This window comes from Myotis brandtii, unplaced genomic scaffold, assembly GCF_000412655.1.
Source record: "Myotis brandtii unplaced genomic scaffold, ASM41265v1 scaffold796, whole genome shotgun sequence".
Classification (NCBI taxonomy): domain Eukaryota; kingdom Metazoa; phylum Chordata; class Mammalia; order Chiroptera; family Vespertilionidae; genus Myotis; species Myotis brandtii.
This window is the reverse complement of record NW_005371207.1, coordinates 1,789,873-1,813,483: the sequence shown is the minus strand read 5'-3', so window position 1 is coordinate 1,813,483 and position 23,611 is coordinate 1,789,873. Positions and strand designations below refer to the sequence as shown.

General features: G+C 37.7%; 2 protein-coding genes across 5 annotated transcripts in view; one reads left to right on the top strand and one right to left on the bottom strand.

Annotated features, from left to right (window-relative positions):
• Positions 1–23,611, bottom strand: part of UBAC2 (UBA domain containing 2) — a 121,220-nt gene that overhangs the window by 28,830 nt on the left and 68,779 nt on the right.
• Positions 4,155–17,471, top strand: GPR183 (G protein-coupled receptor 183). Of its 4 annotated transcripts, XM_014531226.1 has the most exons (4): positions 4,156–4,344; positions 7,281–7,443; positions 15,342–15,365; positions 15,829–17,471. In XM_014531226.1, exon 4 carries the CDS (start codon positions 15,847–15,849, stop codon positions 16,930–16,932), a length of 1,086 nt encoding a protein of 361 aa, XP_014386712.1. In that variant the 5' UTR covers positions 4,156–4,344; positions 7,281–7,443; positions 15,342–15,365; positions 15,829–15,846; the 3' UTR covers positions 16,933–17,471. The 4 variants fall into 4 exon arrangements, with proteins under 4 accessions (XP_014386714.1, XP_014386712.1, XP_005883695.1 ...); XM_014531228.1 differs by lacking the exon at positions 7,281–7,443 and having other exon boundaries at positions 4,155–4,344; XM_005883633.2 differs by lacking the exon at positions 15,342–15,365 and having other exon boundaries at positions 4,157–4,344.

Here is a 23,611-nt window from a genome sequence, read left to right as displayed (position 1 = left end):
CAGTTGCTGACCTCAAGGAATTAGCTCCAGGATCGCAAACTCACATTCTTACAAGGTCTAGGCAGACAACATGAGTGAGTTTGGACACACACTAGCACCCATTCTCCATTAAACACTTGGCTTAATTACTCTGTCAATTTTTTATTTTCCCATTTTTGGGGGTGAGTGGCATCAGTATAAAGAACTATTTCTTTACCATAAGAAAACACAAGAAATATTTTTCACTTCCACAAAGAAATGTCCTCACTACACTTTTTGTAGAAACACAGGACTCTCTTGGCCTCTTGTACATTAGCTCATCATTGATAGAGATTGGGTTATTTAAAAAAATCATTCACTGTTCTCTCAATTCTAATATTAAAAACAAAACAAAAGCAAATGTATACTGCAAATGTGACTAATGGCAGCAGCATCAACAGGCATACACAACAAATGCTGGGAAAACCCCAAGCAGTAAACACCCAAGTGTCAGACACTGGGTCAGGTCTGGAGACACAAAGATGCATAAGATGCAGCCTCTCGCAATCTTGTGAGGAGGACGACAGGGATAGGGCAGCAGAGGTATGTAGACGGCACAACAGATCTGTCATGAATGCCTCACTCATCTGGTCCGCCTTCTAGACTGAGCATACCCCATGGCAGGGAAGGAAATGCATCCCTTGGTCCTCCCAGCATCTGGCACAGTGCTTGACAGAGCATAGGAGCTCATTAAATTAGGGGCAATGAAATTATCCTAATTCTTGAACAGTTGTATGATACAGACTTGAACTATATAGGTTCTTTAAAAACTACCATTAGATTATTAATTCTGTGAGAAAGCACCATGTTCTATTTAGTGTTGCATCCTCCCCTAGTGCCTAATATAGACCCTTATTATTTGTTGGATTAAAATAAATTAACAAAGCAATTTTAATAAGCAGAGACTTATTTAAATTGTTGTTCTCAATTCTACACAAAAGAACTGTTTGGTCTCTCCTTCCCTGCCCTCCCTCTTCCCCCCTCAATTCAAATCATCTGAACTCAAACACAGTTGACTAAGCAGCTATGCATTCTTTTCATTAAAAAGCATAAATTAGCCATTCCTGGACTTAAAATCCTCCAGTGATTCCCACCGTTAAGTAAAAGCCAAAGTCAGGCCTGTGCCCCACCTCAAACCTGATCTTCTACTACTTGGTCTCCCTACCACTCACTCTCGCTTATCCAGACACATGGGACCAGGGTGCACCTCACTCAAGCAGGACTAGGCATACTCGTGTGCATGCGCTCTCCTCTCCTCCTGGCCAACTTCAAACAGATAAGGACATCACTTACTCCCCTCCACCCTCCATGTCTTTACTCAAATAACACATTCTCAGAAAAGCCCTCCCCAACCCCCCACTCCAGACTGCAGCCCCTGCCACACCTCACAGCCCCATCCCCACTGGGCATGCTCTATTTCCCTTTCCCCATAGCGCCTATAACTGGCTACTCTGCTATGTGACTTGTTTCTCATCTGTCTTGCTGACTAGAATGGAAGTTCCACGAGGGCAGGGATTGCTGTCAGTTTTTTTCGCTGCTTTACCCCCACAATCTAGAACACTGCCTGGCACAAAATAGTTGCTCAATAAATATTCACGAATAAATGAATTTCTCTTTAAAATTGTAAAACCATACAGCAGAATTTGCCTTTTGCTTAAAAAAAAAAGCCCCTTTCCTTGTTTTATTGTTTTTAATAGGATTAAATACATGGTTTCATATATATGCTCAAAACATGGCCTGTTGGTCTCTTGGCAATAATAAGAGAACTCTATGTTGGCTGCATTTGAGATCTCTCACCACAGAACATGTTCTTTAAGTTATATAAATTCTTCTGTTTACATTCAGCAATAAAGCGTAAATAGTGATGTTATAATGAAAAATCTGAAGCAGAGTTCTTGTTTGAAGTTATATTTCAATGTAAACTAAAAAAATATGGATGGGAATTTTAATGACCACAGTTTATATCTTATATACCAATAGAAGTTTTAAAATTCCTTAGAAGTTATTAATCACTGTGTAGTTTTCAATTATGACTAAATACCAGACCACATACACCCATAATACAAAAGCACACATTTCATACCATGGTCATATAGGTTGTTTTGTAGAAATTTTCCATTGCTATTTCTATACACACAGACTTCACAAAATATCATGCTATTAGTCATTGGCCAGTTTTTCTTTTCCTTATTTTATGACAACATCTGTTCTTTATACTGTCAACAATGAATTCAATTTGACCTTTTTCACGTTGTGAATAGCTAACTTCTGGAAGCCCTATCTGGCTTAAGCATGTGAGGCTAAAGTATAGAAAAGAGGAAAACAGGTTATAAAGAGTCCATTCACTTTTCCATTAATATTTTGTTATCTACTATATACTCACAACCATACTCAACAGAACAAACAGAAACAGTGCAGGTCACAAATGTCTACCTTTCCTCTTATACAGAAAAGGACGTTTATATATAAGAAAAAGTTGTACTTTTATAGTACAACTAAAAAAATCCTGGTAACTTTCAACAACAATAAAAATAAGGTTTGTGAACTCATGAAATTATCTTACCCTGAAACTCAATAGTATCTTGCAGGACAATTACTCTATCCCCTCTTCTTTATATACTTGACTATTCTAATACCAAAAAAGATGCAGACCCAGTTTTCTAGGTACATTTACCTTACCTAGGTGAGTTATTTATTGTATAACAATGTTTTACTTAATAAAAATGCTTTCAAAAATTAAAAACCAACACATCCCACCAGAATGGACTTTCAACAAATTCAAAAACTTCAAGTATTCTCCAATCCAAAGTTTAAAGGAACTATATTTTATTATATTTATCCATCAAATCATAAAATCTCTTCTTTCCCCTCATTGGATCTTTTTGAACTGGGAATTATCGTGTTGACCATTTTTAGTTCAATGATTTTTATTTTATAAACTGTGGGGTAGAGGCCCAAAGAAGTGTTCTGTTTGACAAGGTTTCTCCACAGTTCTCAGCATTTTAGAGCTAGGAAGAACCTAATACGCTTCTAATTGAGAGGCTATTTTGACAGACTCTTAAAATACAAGGGCCTCTGGGGTCACAGAGCCACAAATTCCTACCAAATGATTCAATACTCTACAGAATCTTTCAAAAGAGTCATCCAGGTTACGCAAGCATCTAAATAAGAGACAGCCTACTCCATGTTTTTATGATGCTAACTTTTGGGAACTAAACTCATATTTTGATTTGAAAATTATCTCCAGTAGTTTCTTTTTATTGGCTTTCCTTCGCTGGAGTTAGGAAGACTGGCACATGCAACCTAAACCCTTTTCTACAATATGTCTTCCAAATGCATGATAACAGCGATCACATCCCTGCTAAGCCTAAACATTCTCAGTCTATTCAATCATTTCTCCTAAGACCTAGGATCCAGACCCCTCAGATCCCACGCAAGCTCTAAGTCATCTGTGCCCTTTGTAAAATGCGGCACCCAGAGCTGACTGGGAATGGTCAGATTGGTCCTGGATAAGTGTAAATATCACCTCTTTTGTTTTGAGCACTATATTTTACTTAATTTAGCTTACAGATAGATAGCCATGTTACACTGTTGATTTAAACAGTCAACTAAAACTAAGGTGAACAGCATAGGTCTCCTTTACCCTGTTCACAAGAGGCTCAATTTTAGCTGCAAAATCCCATCAACTTTTCCCTTGTCATTCCTGTGTCCATGCAGCCACTGATTCAGTCAAGTTAGCCTCCTGCTTAAAAACATTAACTAATCTCTGTATATATGCAAAAGAGCATCTTTCTTCCACTCACCACAGAAACTTTTCTTTCTTATAAGCTGTTGAGCAAGTTTCCAGGTAGACAAAACTGACAAAGTTGACATTCTTTTCCCCTTAGAACACTTAAAAACTCATACTTTACACAGACTATAGATATAACATCACCAGTAACTATGATTAATTGATTTTACTGATCAAGGTCTACTGCTTTAGTCTCTTTCACATAATTTTTTAAAATACTTACATCTTTATAGAAAAATTTATAAAGTTCCACAGATATCAGCAATTCATAAATTCCAAGGGGTTTTTGGATAACTATTTAAAAAAAATCACTAACAGAAAAATTTCACTTCCCATTTTTTAAAAAAAAAGTGTACACGCACGCACACATGAGGTTAACTTACTATGCTCAGTCACAGGGTGACAGAAAAAAAAAGTCACCACCATAAAAGGATGTCTGCATAATCTCTCTTAGAACAACATGCCAAGGTTAACCTACTTCAGTTTGGTCAAATCCTGACTACGACTACACAGGGGCCAGAACAAGTCACCGAGAGGTAAGTGCTACATATTTTGCTTTTGCAACAAAATCTTTTGAGTTAAGAAAAACTTTGAAAGCCTACTTAAGGTACAGGTAAAGGGAAAGAATCTACTCAATAACAAGCTATAAACATTTCTAACAAAAATTATGTTATTAATAGAGTTTAAACTCTAGTGACTGGCAGTTCTGACCAGCTAGTATTAAGCTAGGTGAAAGCAATGGATTGTGCCAGAAACATCTTTGCCAAAAAATAGGCTTACTTTGCATTTCTGTGTGAACTCACAATTACAAAAGAACAGTATCAAGTAAATGTTGGCAAATAATGCCAAAACTTCAGGATGCTTTAATACGAAGGGAAAGGAACAAAGCTATTTTAAGATAAGATATTCCTACACTTAAATGTATTGTATATATAAAAGTTATTCAGCACAAAAAGAAAAGAGTTGTAACATTTTACTATTTGGCCACATATCTACATACAAAAAGTCTTTTATATACTTCTATTATTTCTTTTGATATAAACTGATGTTTTTGGTTTATAAAAACATTTTATCAATTTACTCTCTGATCAGTGGCAGTCTGGGCTTCACTGTTTCTCAGTATTTCAACTCTAAATATAAACCATTAATCTGATAAGTAAAAAAAAAAAAAAAGAATATCTCTGTTGTTTGCTTTATATTCATTTGATGATCAGTAAGGTTAAACATGCCTCCATATATTTTTCTATAACTTGTATGTGCTTTAAAAAATCACAAAACAAGGAATTATATGCAGTGTTTTGCCAATATTTATGCCCAGGTTTGGAATGAAGGTAACAGGAACTTTTGACAAAATATAAACTGTGAGGAAACTTCCTCCAAAGGAGGGTGTGGTTTTGAGTTTTCTTGGGGTGTCGCTCTAAGCATAATACAGTGCAGTGGTTATGAGCCCAGCTCTGGAGTCAGGCTCAAACCTGAGCTGTGTGGCCTTAGGCAAGTCATCGGACATCTCTGGCACCAGTTGCTTCCTTTGTAAAATGTGGAGTAATACCACCACCAAGTCCTTATAACTCTGGCTCTCATACTAACTGCTAGGAAATTGTCTGCTATCACTATTCTCCCTCCTTGGGCCCATTAAACTGCTAAAGGATGAATCCAACAGGCAAAGTTTCCTTGCCCTATCACTTCTGTGAGAAGGATTTTTTTTAACTTACTGTCTGGACTCTGCATTTGCTAGTATTATTTCAGTGCATGTTTTCTCTCTGGGGTTTAATTGTTCTTTTGGACACAACACTGCAGAGAGCACACTGCTCTACAAAGCATCCTCACATACATGCTAACCTAACAAGTGGTGGTGGTAATTTCTTTTAACTGCCTTCCGAGAACTTTTCAGTAATAACATGACCAGTCGTTTAATGGAATAAATATTAACTCGGGTCACTATATGACTTTCACTCAGTTATGTATTCCATAAGCATTTATGATATCTATTATAGGACAGTTCTGAAATACTCTATGTGATGAAAATGTTGTATAAGATAAAGCCATCCTCCTTAAGAAGTTTACACTTTAAAAAAGAGCTGAGCACCCAGTAAAGGAATGTACAAATGATGCTGTTCTCCCTGCTACGGTTAAAGGCCTGCTGGAGCGGTAACAGGCCCTAGCAGGGGTGGGCAAACTTTTTGACTCGAGGGCCACAATGGGTTCTTAAACTGGACCGGAGGGCCGGAACAAAAGCATGGATGGAGTGTTTGTGTGAACTAATATAAATTCAAAGTAAACATCATTACATAAAAGGGTACGGTCTTTTTTTTTTTTTTTTTTTTTAGTTTTATTCATTTCAAACAGGCCGGATCCGGCCCGCGGGCCGTAGTTTGCCCACGGCTGCCCTAGAGAGTGGTATGTGCTGAGGATGTGTAGTATCCCCCAGTCTGTTCAGTTTCTTAGCCTCCCAAGAAGTCTGCAAAATACAGGCTTCAGCACAAGATGAGATAACGCATGTGAAAATCCTGTGAACACTGTAGAGATAACAAAGATCCTTATTGTGTCTTAAAAGCCCAAAGAGAAGAATAAAAACATTTTGTCAAATATCTGCAAATAGTTAAAAAGTACTATAAAAATAAATTAATAACATAAAAGCTATCTTGGCTAGCCACCATTTTCTTTCAACAGAAATTTCAGTCCAAATGGCTTCATAGAAATATTGTTAAAAATAGTAAAATCTAAAATCATTTCTAAAACTTTTACTTATTTTAAAATATGCTCCAAATTAATGAATTTTTTTATTCAAGTCAACATATTTCCCTCCCCGCCGCTTCTTGTCTTTCTAGCCCTCCTCTTCTCTCTTGCGTTAAAGTTTTGAGATCTCTTCCTAGTTGACTTATTTTCTACCAATAACATTAGATCATCCTGGAAATAGGAGCCGGGAAGAAAATGTATGGCACTGAGTGTGATTACTGCAGCCAAACTGCCTGGATTGATTCTGACACTTAACTCTATCTTCACAGAAGTGCACTGTGCCTGTTTCATCCATTCAAACTGATCTGTGAAAGTTTGTGAGGATTTATGTGACTTTATGGAGAGTGCCCAGGGCAGTGCCTGCAGTAGTCTGTGCTTAGTAATATTGGTTACTATTATTAGTCAAGAGCTTACGTTAATCTAAAGAACCCTTGACGGAGCATCAAGAAAGCTGGGGTTTTGCTATTCTTCTTTTTTAAAAATTGATTTTAGAGAGGAAGGAAGAGGGAGAGAGAGAAACATCGATGTGAGAGAGAAACATCAATTGGTTGCCCTCCGCATGAGCCCCGACCAGGGATGGAACCGTCAACCTGGGTATGTGCCCTGACCCTTCAGTGCATGGGATGGCGCTCCAACCAACCAAGCTGCACCAGCCAGGGCTAATGGGTATTTATTGAGCATCAATTATGGGTCAGCTGGAGAGACACAAAATTAACAATATGGTCTCTACTCATAGGACTTCACTGACCAGTGGGAAACAGAAAAAAAGAAGCCAAACAACGCATGGTATTGCAAAACAGTGCCCTAGCAAGGATACCTGACTCTGCCTTCCTGCGGGTGCTGGGAGTGAGCAGGAGAGAATAAAATCAGACAAGCTTCCAGGAGCAGCTGATTTTGAAGTAAGTCTTGAAGGAGAGCAGAAACTAAGATTACATGACAGAGGAGAGGAGGCACCAAGACAGAAGGAAGGACGTCAAAAAGGCACAGAGTTGTGCGAGAATACAGGGCATCAAGGAAGTTAGTGTGGCTGGAGCCAGGGCATCATAAGAGGGACGATGGCCAGAGACCCAGTGGGAGAGGGAAGTGGAGCCCAGTCATGAAGGAAAGTGTGTCACAACAGAGAGCTTTCCGTCTGCCACCTGAAGCACACCGTGGGAACTGCTGCAGTGGCTGCAAACAGGAGTGAGGGCTGCCTGAATGCCGGCAGAGGTGGTGTGAATAGTACACACAGGCAGGCGACAGACATAAACATGGGTGCAGAGGAGGGTCAGGAGGCTGCAGGCACAGGAAATGCTGGCTGATTGGAGACAGTGGGTGAGGGGGGACACAAGAGTCCTGGCCACCTCCATGTCCCTGATTCGGCACCTGTACTGAGGGACACCTAATTCTGTTTGTCCATAAAATAAGGATATTTAATGTTTCTAATTTCCATGAGATAATGGAGACAAAACCCAAAACTTGAAACTCCCTAGAACTTTAAGGAGAAAAGGTACATATTATTTCTAGAAACATTTTGGACTCAGAGGATAAAGATTATACAAACTCAGACCTTCACTATAAAGAGTCTTTTTATATCACACAGCTAGTTATCCTGCATACAGGTCAAATCATGCCTCATGAAAACAGTATTTGTCTTCCTTACACTGAAATGATTATGGTGGGATTCTTGTTTCTTACAGTTCCTAAATGTTATGTCATAGAATTTGAGTCCTGAGGGTTACTACCTCCTTTGTCTTCATATTTGACAATTTTCATAGCAGCCTAGTCAGTGCTAAAGTTACCGAAAGCCACACAAGGAATAAATAATCAGTGAAAGGTGAAAGGAAAATAGCTGGAACATGTAAAACCTTCGATGTGCAGTGGGTGTTTAACCAAATAATTTAAATGTCAGGCACCTTTCACTGTCCCAGCAATTCCAATGTAAACGTTTACAGAAGCTGGAGTTGGTCTTCACTGAGTGTCCACTGAGCTCAGGACACCATAAAGGCAAAAAGAACTGCAGACTGGCGACCACTGGCCTTGAAACAGTTCTCTGTGAATCATCCTGTAGATGGCCGTCTGCAGACCCCAGAACCATACCATGCTGTGGGTGGCAGCTGGGTCATATTTCCACAAGCCAGAAAAAGTGAGCTCCAGGGAGGCAGGGCAGTGAGGTCCCTTCAGACACACTGACCAGGGACAACTCTCGACCATAAACACTCTGGCACGTGTTAGGTTCTTTTTGAGAAAGGACAGGCAGCTGCCAGTGGGTCACCTTTCTGAACAATATTCCCTATTTCCTTCCAAAAAATGCAGCTAGGACACAGTCTTAGCTATTAATGCAGGACTCAAAGCTAGTTAGGAAAAAAAAAATCACCTAATAGTGTAGAAAGATTTATTTTACTAGGTTAACTGGGCTGTGTACTATTAAAGCAGTTGAGTAGCAGCGCTATGAATGTCAGTCCAACTTTGCCAAAGAAGTGAGTGCTAAGAGGCAGTGCTTGTGCTGGTCACAGCCTGTCTGTGCCTTGGGTTTCTTCCCCACAATCAGGAGTTGATATTTCCCACCTGTCTATTTCAGTTATTTAAAAAAAAAGATGAAAAAAAATCATTGGTTGAGTGCTAGACCCCAGTATGTGTGACACTGGACTGAACTCCAACGCCCCTGTTGGCTCAGCTTCAAGTACAAGGAGGCTTTGTCAAATAATTGGCAAATACTTAGAAAACTAGGAAAAGAAGCAATGATTTCTTTCTTCCATGAGTTATGTGTGTCTTCAAGGGCACTAGACAGCCTCAGCCTGCTGTCCTGATACATCTGTGCTGGCCTATTTCCTCAGTCGACAGAATCCTTCTTATTCCAATAACTCTGAGCCTGTGTTGGCCCCCTCCTTTTCTGGGGATCTGATTGTTCCTTACTCCAGAATATTTCCTTCAATCTTATCTCTAAAATAGCCAAAGGACAGTTTATCAACAGAAATTAGAGAAAGAACTGGACCAAACACTCATTCTTTAACAATATTCAAATATAATTCATATATATATGTATATGTGTATGTGTGTGTGTATGTATATGTATATGTATATGTATATGTATATGTATATGTATATATATCCACATTTCTGTGGCTCTCGAGGTTGTTTTTAAAAGTGTGCTCCTGAACTTCCTCTCTGGTGCATGCCACTGTGGACACTTTGAGCCAGAGCATCTCGATGTGTAAACATTCTTGAGCAGACTTCACCTTATAGAGAAATCGACTCCTATTTATTATCATTTCAGCGTGACTTGACCCATTCAATTCATTGCTGAGGCCTGAATATAAACAAAATCACCAGAAGTTTAACCCCTTTTCATTTAAGGTGTATGATTACTAAGATAATAAATACTGGGGGTGATGGTGACTTTTCAGGAATCTTAAAGCAAAAATTAAAGCTGGTATTCTAGCACTTACTAAATCTTTGAATATAGTGAAGGTTTATTCTGTTTCTGCCACAAATAAAAGCTAAGGAAATAATTGCCAAGCAAGTAAACTGGAATTGCAGAAGGTTTCTATGTGTGCCCTGAGAAAAATCACAAAAAGGCTCCAAGTTGGTGTCTAGGGTAAATATTTCCAGAATACAGGTTACATTAGAACTTAGACAATCTTCTTAACTATTAATGAATGAGTTGAGGATGGGGGGGGGGGGGGGCTTTTATTTTTTCCTTTCTGTGGCTAGAAAAAAACTTGCCAGTTCATGTCAACATGTCCGGTTATGCAAAAATGAGATGATAGTGTCTTAAGAAACATTAGCTACTCTATTAGTAATGAACTCAACTCTAGAGAAAAACATACATAGGCAACTTCCAAAAACATAAGTAAAAATACTTTGGAGGATATTTCCCTGTGGAATAACTTGTTGTTTTATGCATGTTCGGATAACAGTAAGTGAAAGGATTAATATTGTATTATAGAGACAATCCTGAGATGGTTTCCTTCGCTTATTAACAAAAGTGGCATAGATTGTTGCCAGAGTACCTGCCAGGTAGTTTAATTTCAGGAGGAAAAGGTGTTCCTCTGGTGGAACCTGAATTAAGGACCCATCTCATGCAGCCTAGTTACTATCAGCGCCTTCAGGGCAAAGATTGCAGACCTTATTTATGTCCCTGGGGTGGGACATTAATGATAGCTTAGGGACCACGCATATCTTCTCACTAGAAAGCATTATGAGGAAATTATAATTCTTAAAGTATTCTAAGGAAAAAATATCTAGAACAAACACTTCTTCGTGCTTTTCTCTATGCATAAAAGGACAAGCCATAGTATTTTCAAGTACAACTTGGTATACCTATCCTAAATAACATGTCCGAAGCTGTTGCCTAATAATTATGAAAATGTGAAATACTTAAAATATATTCTAAAGTAAATAAATTAGAGAAAGGAAGTTAGTTAATTAGTTATGAATAAAAGAGGAATGGCTAAAAGGGGGATCTGCAATCCAAAGGCTGTAAAGGAGCACTGTAATGAAAAGAGCAAGCAGAACCCTGGTGTGTGTGAGAAGAAACCACAGCAGAGAATATTGAGAAAACACCTCATTCAGATAATAGCACATTCCGAATATCATACATTCATCTTTCAGTTTTAGGCCCTCGGGTATTAAAAGATATCATATCTGTATTTCCAGGACCTCGCATATAGAGGCACTAAAAACACTTATTGATGAATTAAAAAATGGAGTAAGTCAAGCTTCAGGGAGGTAATCCTGAATTCTCTGATGATTAAAGAAAAGTATAAAATAATGTCTCTGAGGGAAGATGATAATAAATTGGGAATGACTGAAATAAGACTAGGATAACAATAGTCAAATACATGAAAGGATTTTTCTGTCAATTTGGAAAAGATAAAATTAACTAAAACTATAGCATTAATAATATAGATAGATGTAAGCAAGAAGTAAAGTAGTATAATAGAGTTGTTGACTAATGAAATCAACCTTCAACAGGTTAGTAAATATCCAAATAAACATATTTCAAAACAGCCTAGATCCTTCTTTCCCTAAGAGCATTTCGGAAGCATGACATTTACATGACCAAACTATGCAAGGCCTTTCTTTGATTGACATAGGACTAGGGTGGGTAGTACAGGCCCCCCCACAGTCTTCCATCACAGTTTATAAGGTGGTGGCCACAGGTCTGGCTTTCTATTTGGAAAGACACCTCACATGGAAGTGGGAGCCCTGTTGTCCTGAGGAAGAATCATTCCCCTACTCAGGAGAAGCTGGGCCACGTGGTGCCCAGGCTGTTAATTTACAGGTAAAGATAGCCTGAAAGCTTAGGCCACTTTGAAGGCACAACCTCTCAGCATTTCCAGGGCAGGATGAATTAGCTGCCCCTGCCAGGGATGGGAAAGAGACTTGAAGCCAAGTCATCAGAGAGAAGGATCCAGCATGACCTTGAACCTCTCTGGCACTCAGTTTCCTCGCATGGAAAGTAGTAGGTGATAGCAACACTCAGCCTGCAGGGTTGTTAAGAGAGTTCTTCGAGACATGACTTAAAGGTAGGCACCTAAAAAACTAATGCATAAAGCTGACTAAAGAGCATTAAAGGGCTAACTTTGAAAAGCATGTCACAGGACAAGGTTTTCACAAAAAGAGCTGAATTAAAATGTTTTTCCCTCAGATTAAAAAATTATATTTACCTATTTACTTATTTCACAGTCAAGTCATTTTCAATGTTAAAATTTTAGACTACATTAAAAAAAACTTAAAAATCACTTGTACAAAATTATATTTGACATATATATCCATGAAGGGGTGTGTGTGTGTGTGTGTGTGTGTGTGTGTGTACAGTTGCTTTTCCTCCCCCAAAGTGGTATATTATGCAATCTGTTTCCTACTTAACATTATTCCCTGTCAAGAAATAGGCATGTACACTGCTATTTTCAATGGTTGCATAGTATTCCACTATATGGCTATACCATAAAATGTTTAACCAATCCCCTAACGGTGGACATTTAACTTGACTGCAGATTCTCACCTTTATAATTAACATGGTGTTAAACATGCTTTGACTTAAAATGTTTTGAAACACCTGCCATTTCTAGCTCTCCTGGATGCTATATTTAATTCAGTATAGAGGGTGAACACGCATTTACAACTTGACAAGAAATAGCACAGTCTTCTTTGATTCTTACATTAGTGGTAACTTTCCTAGTCTCTATAATAATAATCACATGGAGAATGATGAGACTCCACAATGTATTTTTCCCTATTATGTATTTTAAAAAGCAGTTCCCATGAACGTGCTTGGAAATATTTCTCAAAATAACACGTATCTGTTAAGATTTTCAGAAAGCAATTTTTTTTTTCATAAAAAGTAGAAAAATAAAAGAAGCTCTTGCTGATGTTCCTAAGATGCAGCCTTTGCCTGGAATTTTCCTTTCTCCCTCGTGTCTAGTCTTAGTTCTTGGAAAGTTACTTCTCACACGAACTGGATAAAGCTTTTTTTTCTACATTTATTCCACAGTTGCAATTCCCATGACTTCCTTTTCAAGAATCACTTCACCTTTTTCTGTACAAAATACAAAGTCCATATTTATTGGGTTTTTTTCTATTTCATTAATTTCTGCAATTATTTTTATTTGTTTTTACCTTCTTTGGGCAAACTCAGTTCCTTTCTAGCTTCTTGAGCTACATATTTAACTAACCTATTTCAACCTTTTTAAAAATAAATATATTCAACGCTTTGCATCCATCTTCAATGAACTCTTTAGCCACATCCCTCAGTTTTGGCATGTAGCATTTTTGTCATTTAGTACTAAGCACTTCAAAATTTGCATTGTAATTTCTTAATCCAGGCATTCCTTAGAAATATATTTTTTAGATTCCAAATTTATCCTTTATCTTTTTATTGTGAATTTGTAATTTAGTTGCACAAGAATCACAGGAAATGTGAGCTGCCAGATGATGCTTTTTCTGGAAGTTCTGAGATCTTTCTGATGACCTTGTAACAGTCATATTTGCAAATAATGGTCATGGGCCTTCATCACAAATTCTGTTAGCTTTGAAGTCATGTGGGTAAAGCTAAGTCCATGATCTCTTTTTTTATCTGGCACATTCTTTTTTTTGTTTATCCTTACCTGAGGATATTTTTCCATTTATTTATTTATTTATTTATTTTTGAGAGAGAGAGAGAGAGAGAGAGAGAGAGAGAGAGGAAGGGAGAGGGAGAGACACAGAAAGAGAAACATCAATGTGAGAGAGACACATGGATTAGTTGCCTCCTGCACGCACCCCAACCAGGGCCAGGGATAGAGCCTAAAACCAAAGTATGTGTGCCCTTGACTGGAATCGAGCCTGGGACCCTTCAGTCTGAGGGCCAACACTCTATCCACTGAGCCAAACCAGCTAGGGCTTATCTGGCATATTCTAATAAAAATGTGTTAAAATCTCACATTAAGGTTGTGAATTTGCCAATTTCTCTTTTAAATTCTGTCAAATTTTGTTGTTACATGCACAATCATGATTATTTTTACATTCTTTGTAAACTACTCTTTTAAATCTTGTAGTGACCCTCTTTATCCCTATTAACACTGAATGTGCTTTGGATTCTATGTTTTCTGATGTTAATATTGCTACTCTAGCTTTTCACACTATTTGGTACCTGTTCTGCCAAGCTTTTCTGAATCACTTTGAGTTATATCTCTTCTAAGTAGTACAGACCTGGATTTTTAAAAATCCAAACTGATAGTCTCTGTCTTTCAATGTGTAAGTCCAATCCATTTAAATTTGCTGTGACACATTTCTACCCTCTTATTTTGTGTTTTTTATTTACCATCTTCATTCTATCCTCCCCCCACCCCCCAAATCTCCTTTCCTGTCTTCTGTTGATTCATAAGTTCTACTTCCATTTCTGTTCCCTTTTTAAAAGTTTAGGTTGTATTTCCATATTTTAACAATTAACCTATCAACATTGTATGTAACGCACACCTGTAACAATAGTGCAATCCTCTGGTAACCCTGGTTGTCTGTTAGTATCACTGTTTCAAGATTGTTAAAAATAAGTTAGCAGAGATCCAATTCATTTAATACCACAGTCAGAGAAGCGGATTTGCAGTCAGTGCCTTGATATGGCTAGGGAGAGTCCTTTTCCTTTAACACAGAGAATCATCATCACTTGATACACTGAAAATTCCCCTTAACTTTGGTGACTTTCAGATGAGATTCATGCACATAGATAGTACTACCAGAAAATTAATTTTCATCTAAAAATAACTTCACAGAACTTACTGCCCAACTCTTCCTTAGTTTTATCACAGCCTAGCCTCATACACAGAGTTTTATTGTAGGAATTTTTTATTCTTCAACTCAGGACTTGAAAGTTCATCCTAACACTATTTATAACAAGAATTGGAAATAATCCAAATGTTCATGAAGGGAATAGCTAAGCAAATTATACTGTAGAATACCCATCAAATATCTACATAAAATTTACACATATGACAGACAAATAGATTATACTTATCCAGGAACCATGTTAAATGAATAGAGCAGAACACAAAATACCACAGATGTAATGCTTGCTACTATGTGTGAATGAAAGAATGTATACTACTTGCATCGTATACTACTTGCATCAATGGGGTACCTGAGAAATAATACAGTTTAAAATTAATTTGTCCCTTGAAGCAGCTTAAGTTTTTTCTCTCTCTTTTCCTTTTCTTTTTTGTCAGTTTTCTCATGTTTGTTGTGGTCATCTTCTTCATCATCATCTTTTTCTTTCTTTTAAGAAAACCTAACTTTCAGTTCCTAACAAAACCTTGTCTTGTTTCTCATACTTTTTTAGGTTAACACAAATCAGATCACTGTGGTAAGTTCACATTTCACTACATAAATGTGTGACTGATTTCATTTCCTGGCAGTAATATGCACTTGGGGGGTGGGGAGGGAAAGTCCATTAAAAGCAGCGTTTTATGCCTGTCTGAAATGTGGGGTGCTTTACATGAATTTATTCTTAACCAGACAATGATTCACAAAAAGAAGGGGAAAGTTCTGCCTAAAAACTTAGTGCACTCCCTCTTGTCACAAAAAATAATTTGTCCTATTTAAATGGTTCTAGTTCCTTTCCCAGGGCTTTGCCAAAATCACCAAATTGTGAGGTAAAAACATGTATCTTATTCTGTTCTTCCTGTTACTATATATGTAACCATATTATCAATCATAGATTTTTTAAAAGTATATGAATCTTAACATTTTTAAGTTAGATCTAAAAAGGTAGTTTACATTGCTTTGGGTTAAATCTGCTTTTCATTAGACTTGTTTTTTTTTTCTAGAGACCTTGAACACCGCTGATGGATATAAAAATGGACACCAATTTTACTACTCCCTCTACAACTCCTCCGGAAAATGACTGTGACCTCTATGCACACCACAACACAGCCAGGATAGTAATGCCTCTGCATTACAGCATTGTCTTTGTAATTGGGCTCGTGGGAAACTTGTTGGCCTTGGTTGTCATCATTCAAAACAGGAAGAAAATCAACTCTACCACCCTATATTCAACAAATCTGGTCATTTCTGATATACTTTTCACCACTGCTTTGCCTACACGGATAGCCTACTATGCCCTAGGCTTTGACTGGAGAATCGGCGAGGCCTTGTGTAGGATAACTGCTCTTGTGTTTTACATCAATACATATGCAGGTGTCAATTTCATGACCTGCCTGAGCATTGACCGGTTCTTTGCCGTGGTACACCCTCTGCGATACAACAAGATGAAAAGAATTGAACATGCAAAATGCATTTGCATATTTGTCTGGATTCTAGTATTTGCTCAAACACTCCCACTACTCATAAAATCTATGTCAAAGCAGGAGAATGAAAGGACAACATGCATGGAATACCCAAACTTTGAAGAAACAAAATCTCTTCCCTGGATTCTGCTTGGTGCATGTTTCATAGGCTATGTGCTTCCGCTCATAATTATTCTCATCTGCTATTCTCAAATCTGTTGCAAACTCTTTAAAACTGCCAAACAAAACCCACTAGCTGAGAAGTCTGGTATAAACAAAAAGGCTCTCAACACAATAATTTTTATAATTGTTGTGTTTATTCTCTGTTTCACACCTTACCATGTAGCAATTATTCAGCACATGATTAAGAAGCTTCGTTTTCCTGATCTCCTGGAATGTAGCCAAAGACAGTCATTCCAGATTTCTCTGCACTTTACTGTATGCCTGATGAACTTTAATTGCTGCATGGACCCTTTTATATATTTCTTTGCATGTAAAGGGTACAAAAGAAAGGTTATGAAGATGCTGAAACGTCAAGTCAGTGTATCAATTTCCAGTGCTGTGAAGTCAGCCCCTGAAGAAAATTCACGTGAAATGACAGAAACTCAAATTATGATACATTCCAAGTCTTTAAATGAAAAATAAAAGGGAATTAAATCTTGGATTTATAGCAAAGTAAACTGTATGACAAACTTTGCATTACATTTTTTATAAAGCAAAATGATTATTCAACATCCAATTAGGATTCTTCCAAATTCCTTTATTTGGGCACTATTTCCCACCTCCAACTTGGAAGTAAACTCAAGTTTTTTACGCTCAAGAGAATGACATAAAGCTAAGATCTAATTTGTAAATGGAATGTGATACCAAAAGGAAGGCTATTTTAATAACTCTCAGTATAAAAGAGAAAGGTTTGTATAAATGAAAATTTTAATCATTAACATTTCCTGCCAACAATTTGGCAAAAGAAAAAAGACTGTTAAGATTGTATATTGCCAGTGTAAAAATGTTAATATTGTAATATATTTCTTTTTTTATAACGTATTTTTTCAATCCATGTTTTGTTTTATTCTAAGACTTTATTTCCTCAATAATACAGCTCTTTGTTTTGTTTTGTTTTGTTCTGAGTCATAAAATTTTACTTCAAAGAACTCTTTTGGAATAAAGAACAGGATTCTACAAAATTATGAGTATGCTCTTCAGTGGTCACTGTCAACTAACAGCAAGAGTTACAAGAACACTATAATTTAGCAGTAGATAGATTTGGAAAGCAACATTATAGTGCATGATGATACTGACAGAGGCAATGAAAAGTATTGAGCTCTTCCTCCACACAGCCCGATAGTGTTTAAGGGCCACTGCTCAGGAATATGATGAGGGGTCTATGTGGAGGTACTCACTGGGAAGAGGGTCCACTTGCTAAATTCTTCTGGGAATAAAAAATACACAAATATACTTGGTTTTTCTTGGGTCTCTAGGGGATCATTTCTCTTTTTTATTCATAGATACCCTGTGCCTTTCAGTGGTCTGGGTTACCAGAAAGGGCAGGAAGGATGAGCAGCAGGTGGTGGTAGAATTGCTGCTTGCCTACAAAAGATAGGGAGTAAAATGCAAAATTATAAACGCAGACTTCCCAGGATTCTTTGCAAGGTTATATATTTGCTCAAGTGAGTGGCTTAGTATGAGTAGCATGACCTTAGCAAGTACAGTCACGCTGTCTGCCAGCTCAAATTTGTTTCACTCAATCCTGAAATACTGCAACACAGTATCTGTGTTAGCAATGACATCAATTGTGGTAATGGAACACAAAAAAATTAAACGCTGTATTATGAGTCATACTTTAAATTTTTATTAGGTTTTATATCCTGAAAATAGTTTCTTTTAAGTTCTTATCTTACTCATTTTCAATTTTTAACCTGTAAGAAAATTAATCTTAATGGTTGATTCAACACCATTTGCTGAGTACTTTCAGATTTGTATTGCATTAACTTCACAAAGAGCTGCCTGACCTTATAGCCACTGACAAAAACAGACACTGATCTTTGAAACACATTATGGCAGTGGTTCTCAACCTGTGGGTCGCGACACCTTTGGGGGTCCAACGACCCTTTCACCGGGGTCGCCTAAGACCATCGGAAAACACATATATAATTATATATTGTTTTTGTGATTAATCACTATGCTTTAATTATGTTCAATTTGTAACAATGAAATTGGGGGTCACCACAACATGAGGAACTGTATTAAAGGGTCACGGCATTAGGAAGGTTGAGAACCACTGCTTTATGGAGACAGGTGAGACCACATGGATGGAAGTCAGAATCTTAGGGCCTTTCCTTCATCTGTAAACTTTCCCAAGTGAAAGAAAAGAAAGAGCAACACATTAAATTTTCATGCATGCAGTCATCTGAGTTGGGTCCCCAAAGAAAAACATAGTGAAAGCTGCTAAAGGAAAACCAGAAATAAAGCTTCCTTAATTCCAGAGTATCTTTATGGTATACCAGTTCTATGGCTACATTTGAGCATACACTATTGTATATATGAACCAACAAGCTGCTTCATAGCAAATGAAAGAGTCCTCTCAGTGCTAATGGGTTCAATTCTTAAGATCCTTGAAACATAAAAGTAAATACCTATGTCACTTGATAAAGGAATTATGTAATCTTTTATCTGTTTAGTTTTCTTCCTTCTCTCTCCACTATACCACAGATCTATATAAATAACTTCATCCAATCACCAGTAGCCATATTACCAAAATGGTAAATTGTAATATATCTCCAGCTAATCTTTTTTTTAAGTCTATGCTCGTGACATGCAGCTATTCACTCTCCTTCAAAAGGCCCATACTGCCTATTTCATTCATGAAGCCACTGTTCACACATGGCCATGGGGCACCTTCCCATTGTCTTGTATAATAGGTAGGCTTTACATTTATTTCCTGTGCATTTCCCTCACAAACAGGTAAACTAGGAAAACAGGAACCGTGCTGTATAATTTTTGTATTCTGTTACAGAACAAAGGAGGTGGCCTTATTTGAAAATCACACCACCGTAAGTATTTTCTATATGAATCAGGTGATATATTATTAACAACTTTAAAAATAATAAGTAGTTAGAAAAACTTATCTAGGCAAGCTGATAGTTATATGGCAGTTAACCATATTTACCTCTTTCATAATTGTATGTTTATTTCTAAAAGACTCATTTGGTTAATTTTTTTTTAAAAAAACACCCTCAAAACTATTTAGTTTAAATCAGTATAAATGCATTGATGCTTCAGTGGTAGCACAGAATAGTACAGATAGTATAGGATAGGACAGATAGTAAATGTTAGATGTCAGAAATGGTATCAGGTATATATGAAGAGCTCAATAATTTACAAAATAGTCCATACATTATGTAATGTCTTCCTTTACACAATCCTGTGAAACAGGATGAGTAGATAGTATCGGCCACACTTTATAAATAAACCTAAGAAAAGGCACCTGGTAAATTAGAGGCAGCATAAGGAATATAACCCTAACTCCAGAAAGAATGCAGAACCGAATCACATAGACCAAAAAAGTATTAGAAGGTTTGTTTTATTATATACCAGCAGACAATCTATCCTTAAATAGGACAAATAATCAACAGTAAGTAGATTATAAACTCAGCTAGGCTGTGGGTTTGTGAGGATGATGATGTCGTCTGTTATATACACAGCATGACACAAAACCTGGCACACAGAAGGTTCTCAAATATCCATCTAATCAGACAGCACCTGTTTTGCACTATTACTAACAATATTCTAAAGTCCTACTGAAATATTTGAAGTTCTTCATGTCTCAATGAAGTGAAAAGAAACTCTATAAATGCTTAATTACATGTTAGAGCATATGTTATCTTCTAAGACCCTGCAATTTAAACTAGACCTATTAAAAGATAGAGTTAACTGCCCAACAAGTAGATACAGAAATATGTTCTGCTTGGAAATAATTTTATATTTCAAGAAGCAAAAGGTAGTGACGCCCACCAATCAGTAAAAAGAATCAGACAATTTTAAAAGGGGAAGCACCAATCTTAAATTAGCCCTTAAAATGGTCTATTTTGGCCACTTTTACGCCCATTGTAATTTGTTATTCTTTGCAAAAGCTAAAAACATTTGCTCACTGACTATTCAGGTAAGAGTGAAAAGATGAAAGGCTGACCTGTGACAACAGGCCCATTCTTCTGAATCCCAGGAGGACTAAATGCGCGGAGAACTGCTGCCAATGGAAGTCTGTTTTACATTCAACTCTGAAAAACTGATCACTTGAAAGATAATCCCCAAATTTCTTTTCAACTAAAATTTCAATTAGCCAAGAAGGAACAATTATTACCCATTTACTACATGCCACTTTTTGGAACACTTGACAGGTATTATCTCATTTAATCCTCACCACTTTAAGAGATGGGTACAATTATCTCCATTTTGCTGATGAGGAAACTAGAGTGCCAGGCCACATGGAGAGGTGGAGTCAGGAATTAAATCCAAACCATTTGACCCTGTGCCTATAGCCTGACTTGGAAAAGGAGGGTGTCACCACATCTAGAAACATGTCCATTAAGAGGTGGCTGTATTCCTCTACTTGCTGTGGCCTCCTGTGCCTAGACATTTCCCATCACCACACTGGAACTTCAGCTCATCTTCTTTCCCCACGGGGACCCCCTCAATTCTCTGCAAACTCAAGCTTCTTTCTCTGTCACCCACACCTGACCATCCTTCTCTCATCCGTGGTATTTAGCCAGTGAATCTTGCTTGGGTTTTCTCCTCTTGCACTCTCTCTTGCCCATCTTTTTCTTTGCCCAATATCATCATCCTAGTCCAGACGCTGGCATCACAGACATATTACTACAACTTCTTTCCCACTGGCCCCCTCAACTAGAGTCAGAAATATTTGCCTTCCTATCAGAGGCTATACTGGAAGCAAGCAGATTAATGATAATAACAATAATAAATACTTGCTAACAATTACATGGTACAGTGCTCTAACACGTGTGTGTGTGTGTGTGTGTGTGTGTGTGTGTGTGTGTGTGTGTGTCTCACTCAAGCCTCACAACTCACAATAATTGTGTGAGGCTCTTTCCATTACGATTTGTTTTATAGATGAGAAAATCATTCCCCAGCAAAGTTAAGTAACTTGCCCAAGGTCATGCAGCTAGTAAGTGAGAGAGCCAGACTCTAGACTCTGGCAATTCCAGGGTCTACACTCTTAGTCCTTATATTATCTCTTAAACAAGTAGAATTTATACCCAGATCCTCAGAGAGCCTTGGAAGGGACATTGCTCACTGAATACCCTCAGGTTCACTTGAGGGGCATGTGTGACTACTTTTGGCCAGTGGGTGGGAGCAAAAGTGGCATGCCACTTTTAGGCTGAAACATTAGAGAGCAGTGAGGTATATTCTATCCCGCTCTTCTCTCCTGCCACAGTGACCAGATATGTTCTAGGACCTTTGTTAGTATAGGTCCTTGAATGAGTAAATGGAGAATTCCCCATGCCTGCATCCCATCCACCTTAGTTAAGTGGTACAAACAAGAAATACACTTATGCAGCAATTTTCGACCAGTGCACTGCAAGAATTTTTATTTAATTTTATTTATTTTTTCCTTTTATTGAATTTATTAGAGTGACACTGGCTAACAAAATTATACAGGTTTCAGGTGCACAATCCTATAACACATCATCTGTATACTGTAGTGTGTGTTCATCATCCCAAGTCAAGTCTCCATCCAGCACCTTCCCCAACTCCCCACCCTCTGGCAATCACCACACTGCTGTCCATGTGCATGAATTTTTCTTGTTTTTTCTTTTTGCTCAGTATCTCCACCCCCTTACCCAGCACCACCCGCCCCCACCCCTGACAGTTGTCAGCCTGCTCTCTATCAATTCTGTCTCTATCTAAGTCTGTCTCTATTTTGCTTGTTAGTTCATTTTATTCGTTCGATTCTACATATGAGTGAAATTATATGGTACTTGTCATCCTCGGAATGGCTTATTTCACTTAGCATAATGCTCTCCAGGTCCATCCATGCTGTTGCAAAAGGTAACATTTTCTTCCTTTCTCCCTTTCTCCCTTTCTCCCTTTCTCCCTTTCTCCCTTTCTCCCTTCCTTCCTTCCTTCCTTCCTTCCTTCCTTCCTTCCTTCCTTCCTTTCTTTTTATCATTTTTAAATATATTGTTAAGTGATTTCAGAGAAGGGAAAGGGAAAGAGAGATATAGAAACATCAGTGATGAAAGAGAATCATTGATTGGCTGCCTCCTGCATACCCCACACTGGGGATCAAGCCCGCAACCTAGGCATGAGCCCTGACCGGGCGAACCATGATTGTCAGAAATTCGTCAGCATAATGCTCTCCAGGTTCATCTATGCTGTCCCAAAGGGTTAGATCTCCTTTTATATGGCCGAGTAGTATTCCATTGTGTCAATGTACCACAGCTTTTTTTATCCACTCATTTACTGATGGGCACTTGGGCTGCTTCCAAATCTTGGCTATTGTAAATAATGCTGTAATGAACATAGAGGTGCATATATTCTTTCGAATTAGTGTTTTAGGTTTCTTCACATAGATTCTTTAAAACATGCAATACCTAACTATTTACTCAGGGGCACTAACTTCTTTTCCCTTAGATTGTCAAATAAAATAATGACAACCAATACAACAATAGCTGTCTGATATGAATGAATCAAAATTATACCTTTTTTTTGTCAGATTGGCAACAAATATATTTTTTGGTGTGCCGCAGAATTTTAGTTATTAGTTTATGTGTGCTATGAGATGAAAAAGGTTGAAAATTGCTGCACTTATGTGTTCAGCCACTGAGATTTCTGGATTAATTTGTGGCTACAACATAAGCTAGCTTTCTGATTAATAAAGTGTTTAACCTACTTAGAATGAAACAGACCAATACACACAGTGTAAGAAAAGAAAAATGCAGACACTATACAGTTCTCCTGGCAAACAAACACATCTTCCTTAATCCCACTTTCATTGTGTCATTTCATGCTCAAGGACTGAGAATAGTTCCCCATGATCTACCACATGAAGTCCGAGTTCCTCTCCTATACTTTCAAGCCCTAGCCACCCAATTTCCCCCCGCTGCCCAACACACACTGTTCAAATTACTAGCCTAGTTGGTTTTGTCTCTGTCCCATGAATATAACAAATATTTGGTTCTCACTGCTTCCTCCATTTATTTTTTACACTCACATCCCAATTGTACCTTTTTCTTTAATTCTTCTTTGACTATTCAAAGCCACTCATCTTTCTTTCCTCAACTTACTTGGCTTTTATACAGTTTTAACT

Excerpts from the sequence above, each read along its gene's own strand:
- GPR183 (XM_014531228.1), top strand. The coding sequence starts at position 15,847 with ATGGATATAAAAATGGACACCAATTTTACTACTCCCTCTACAACTCCT.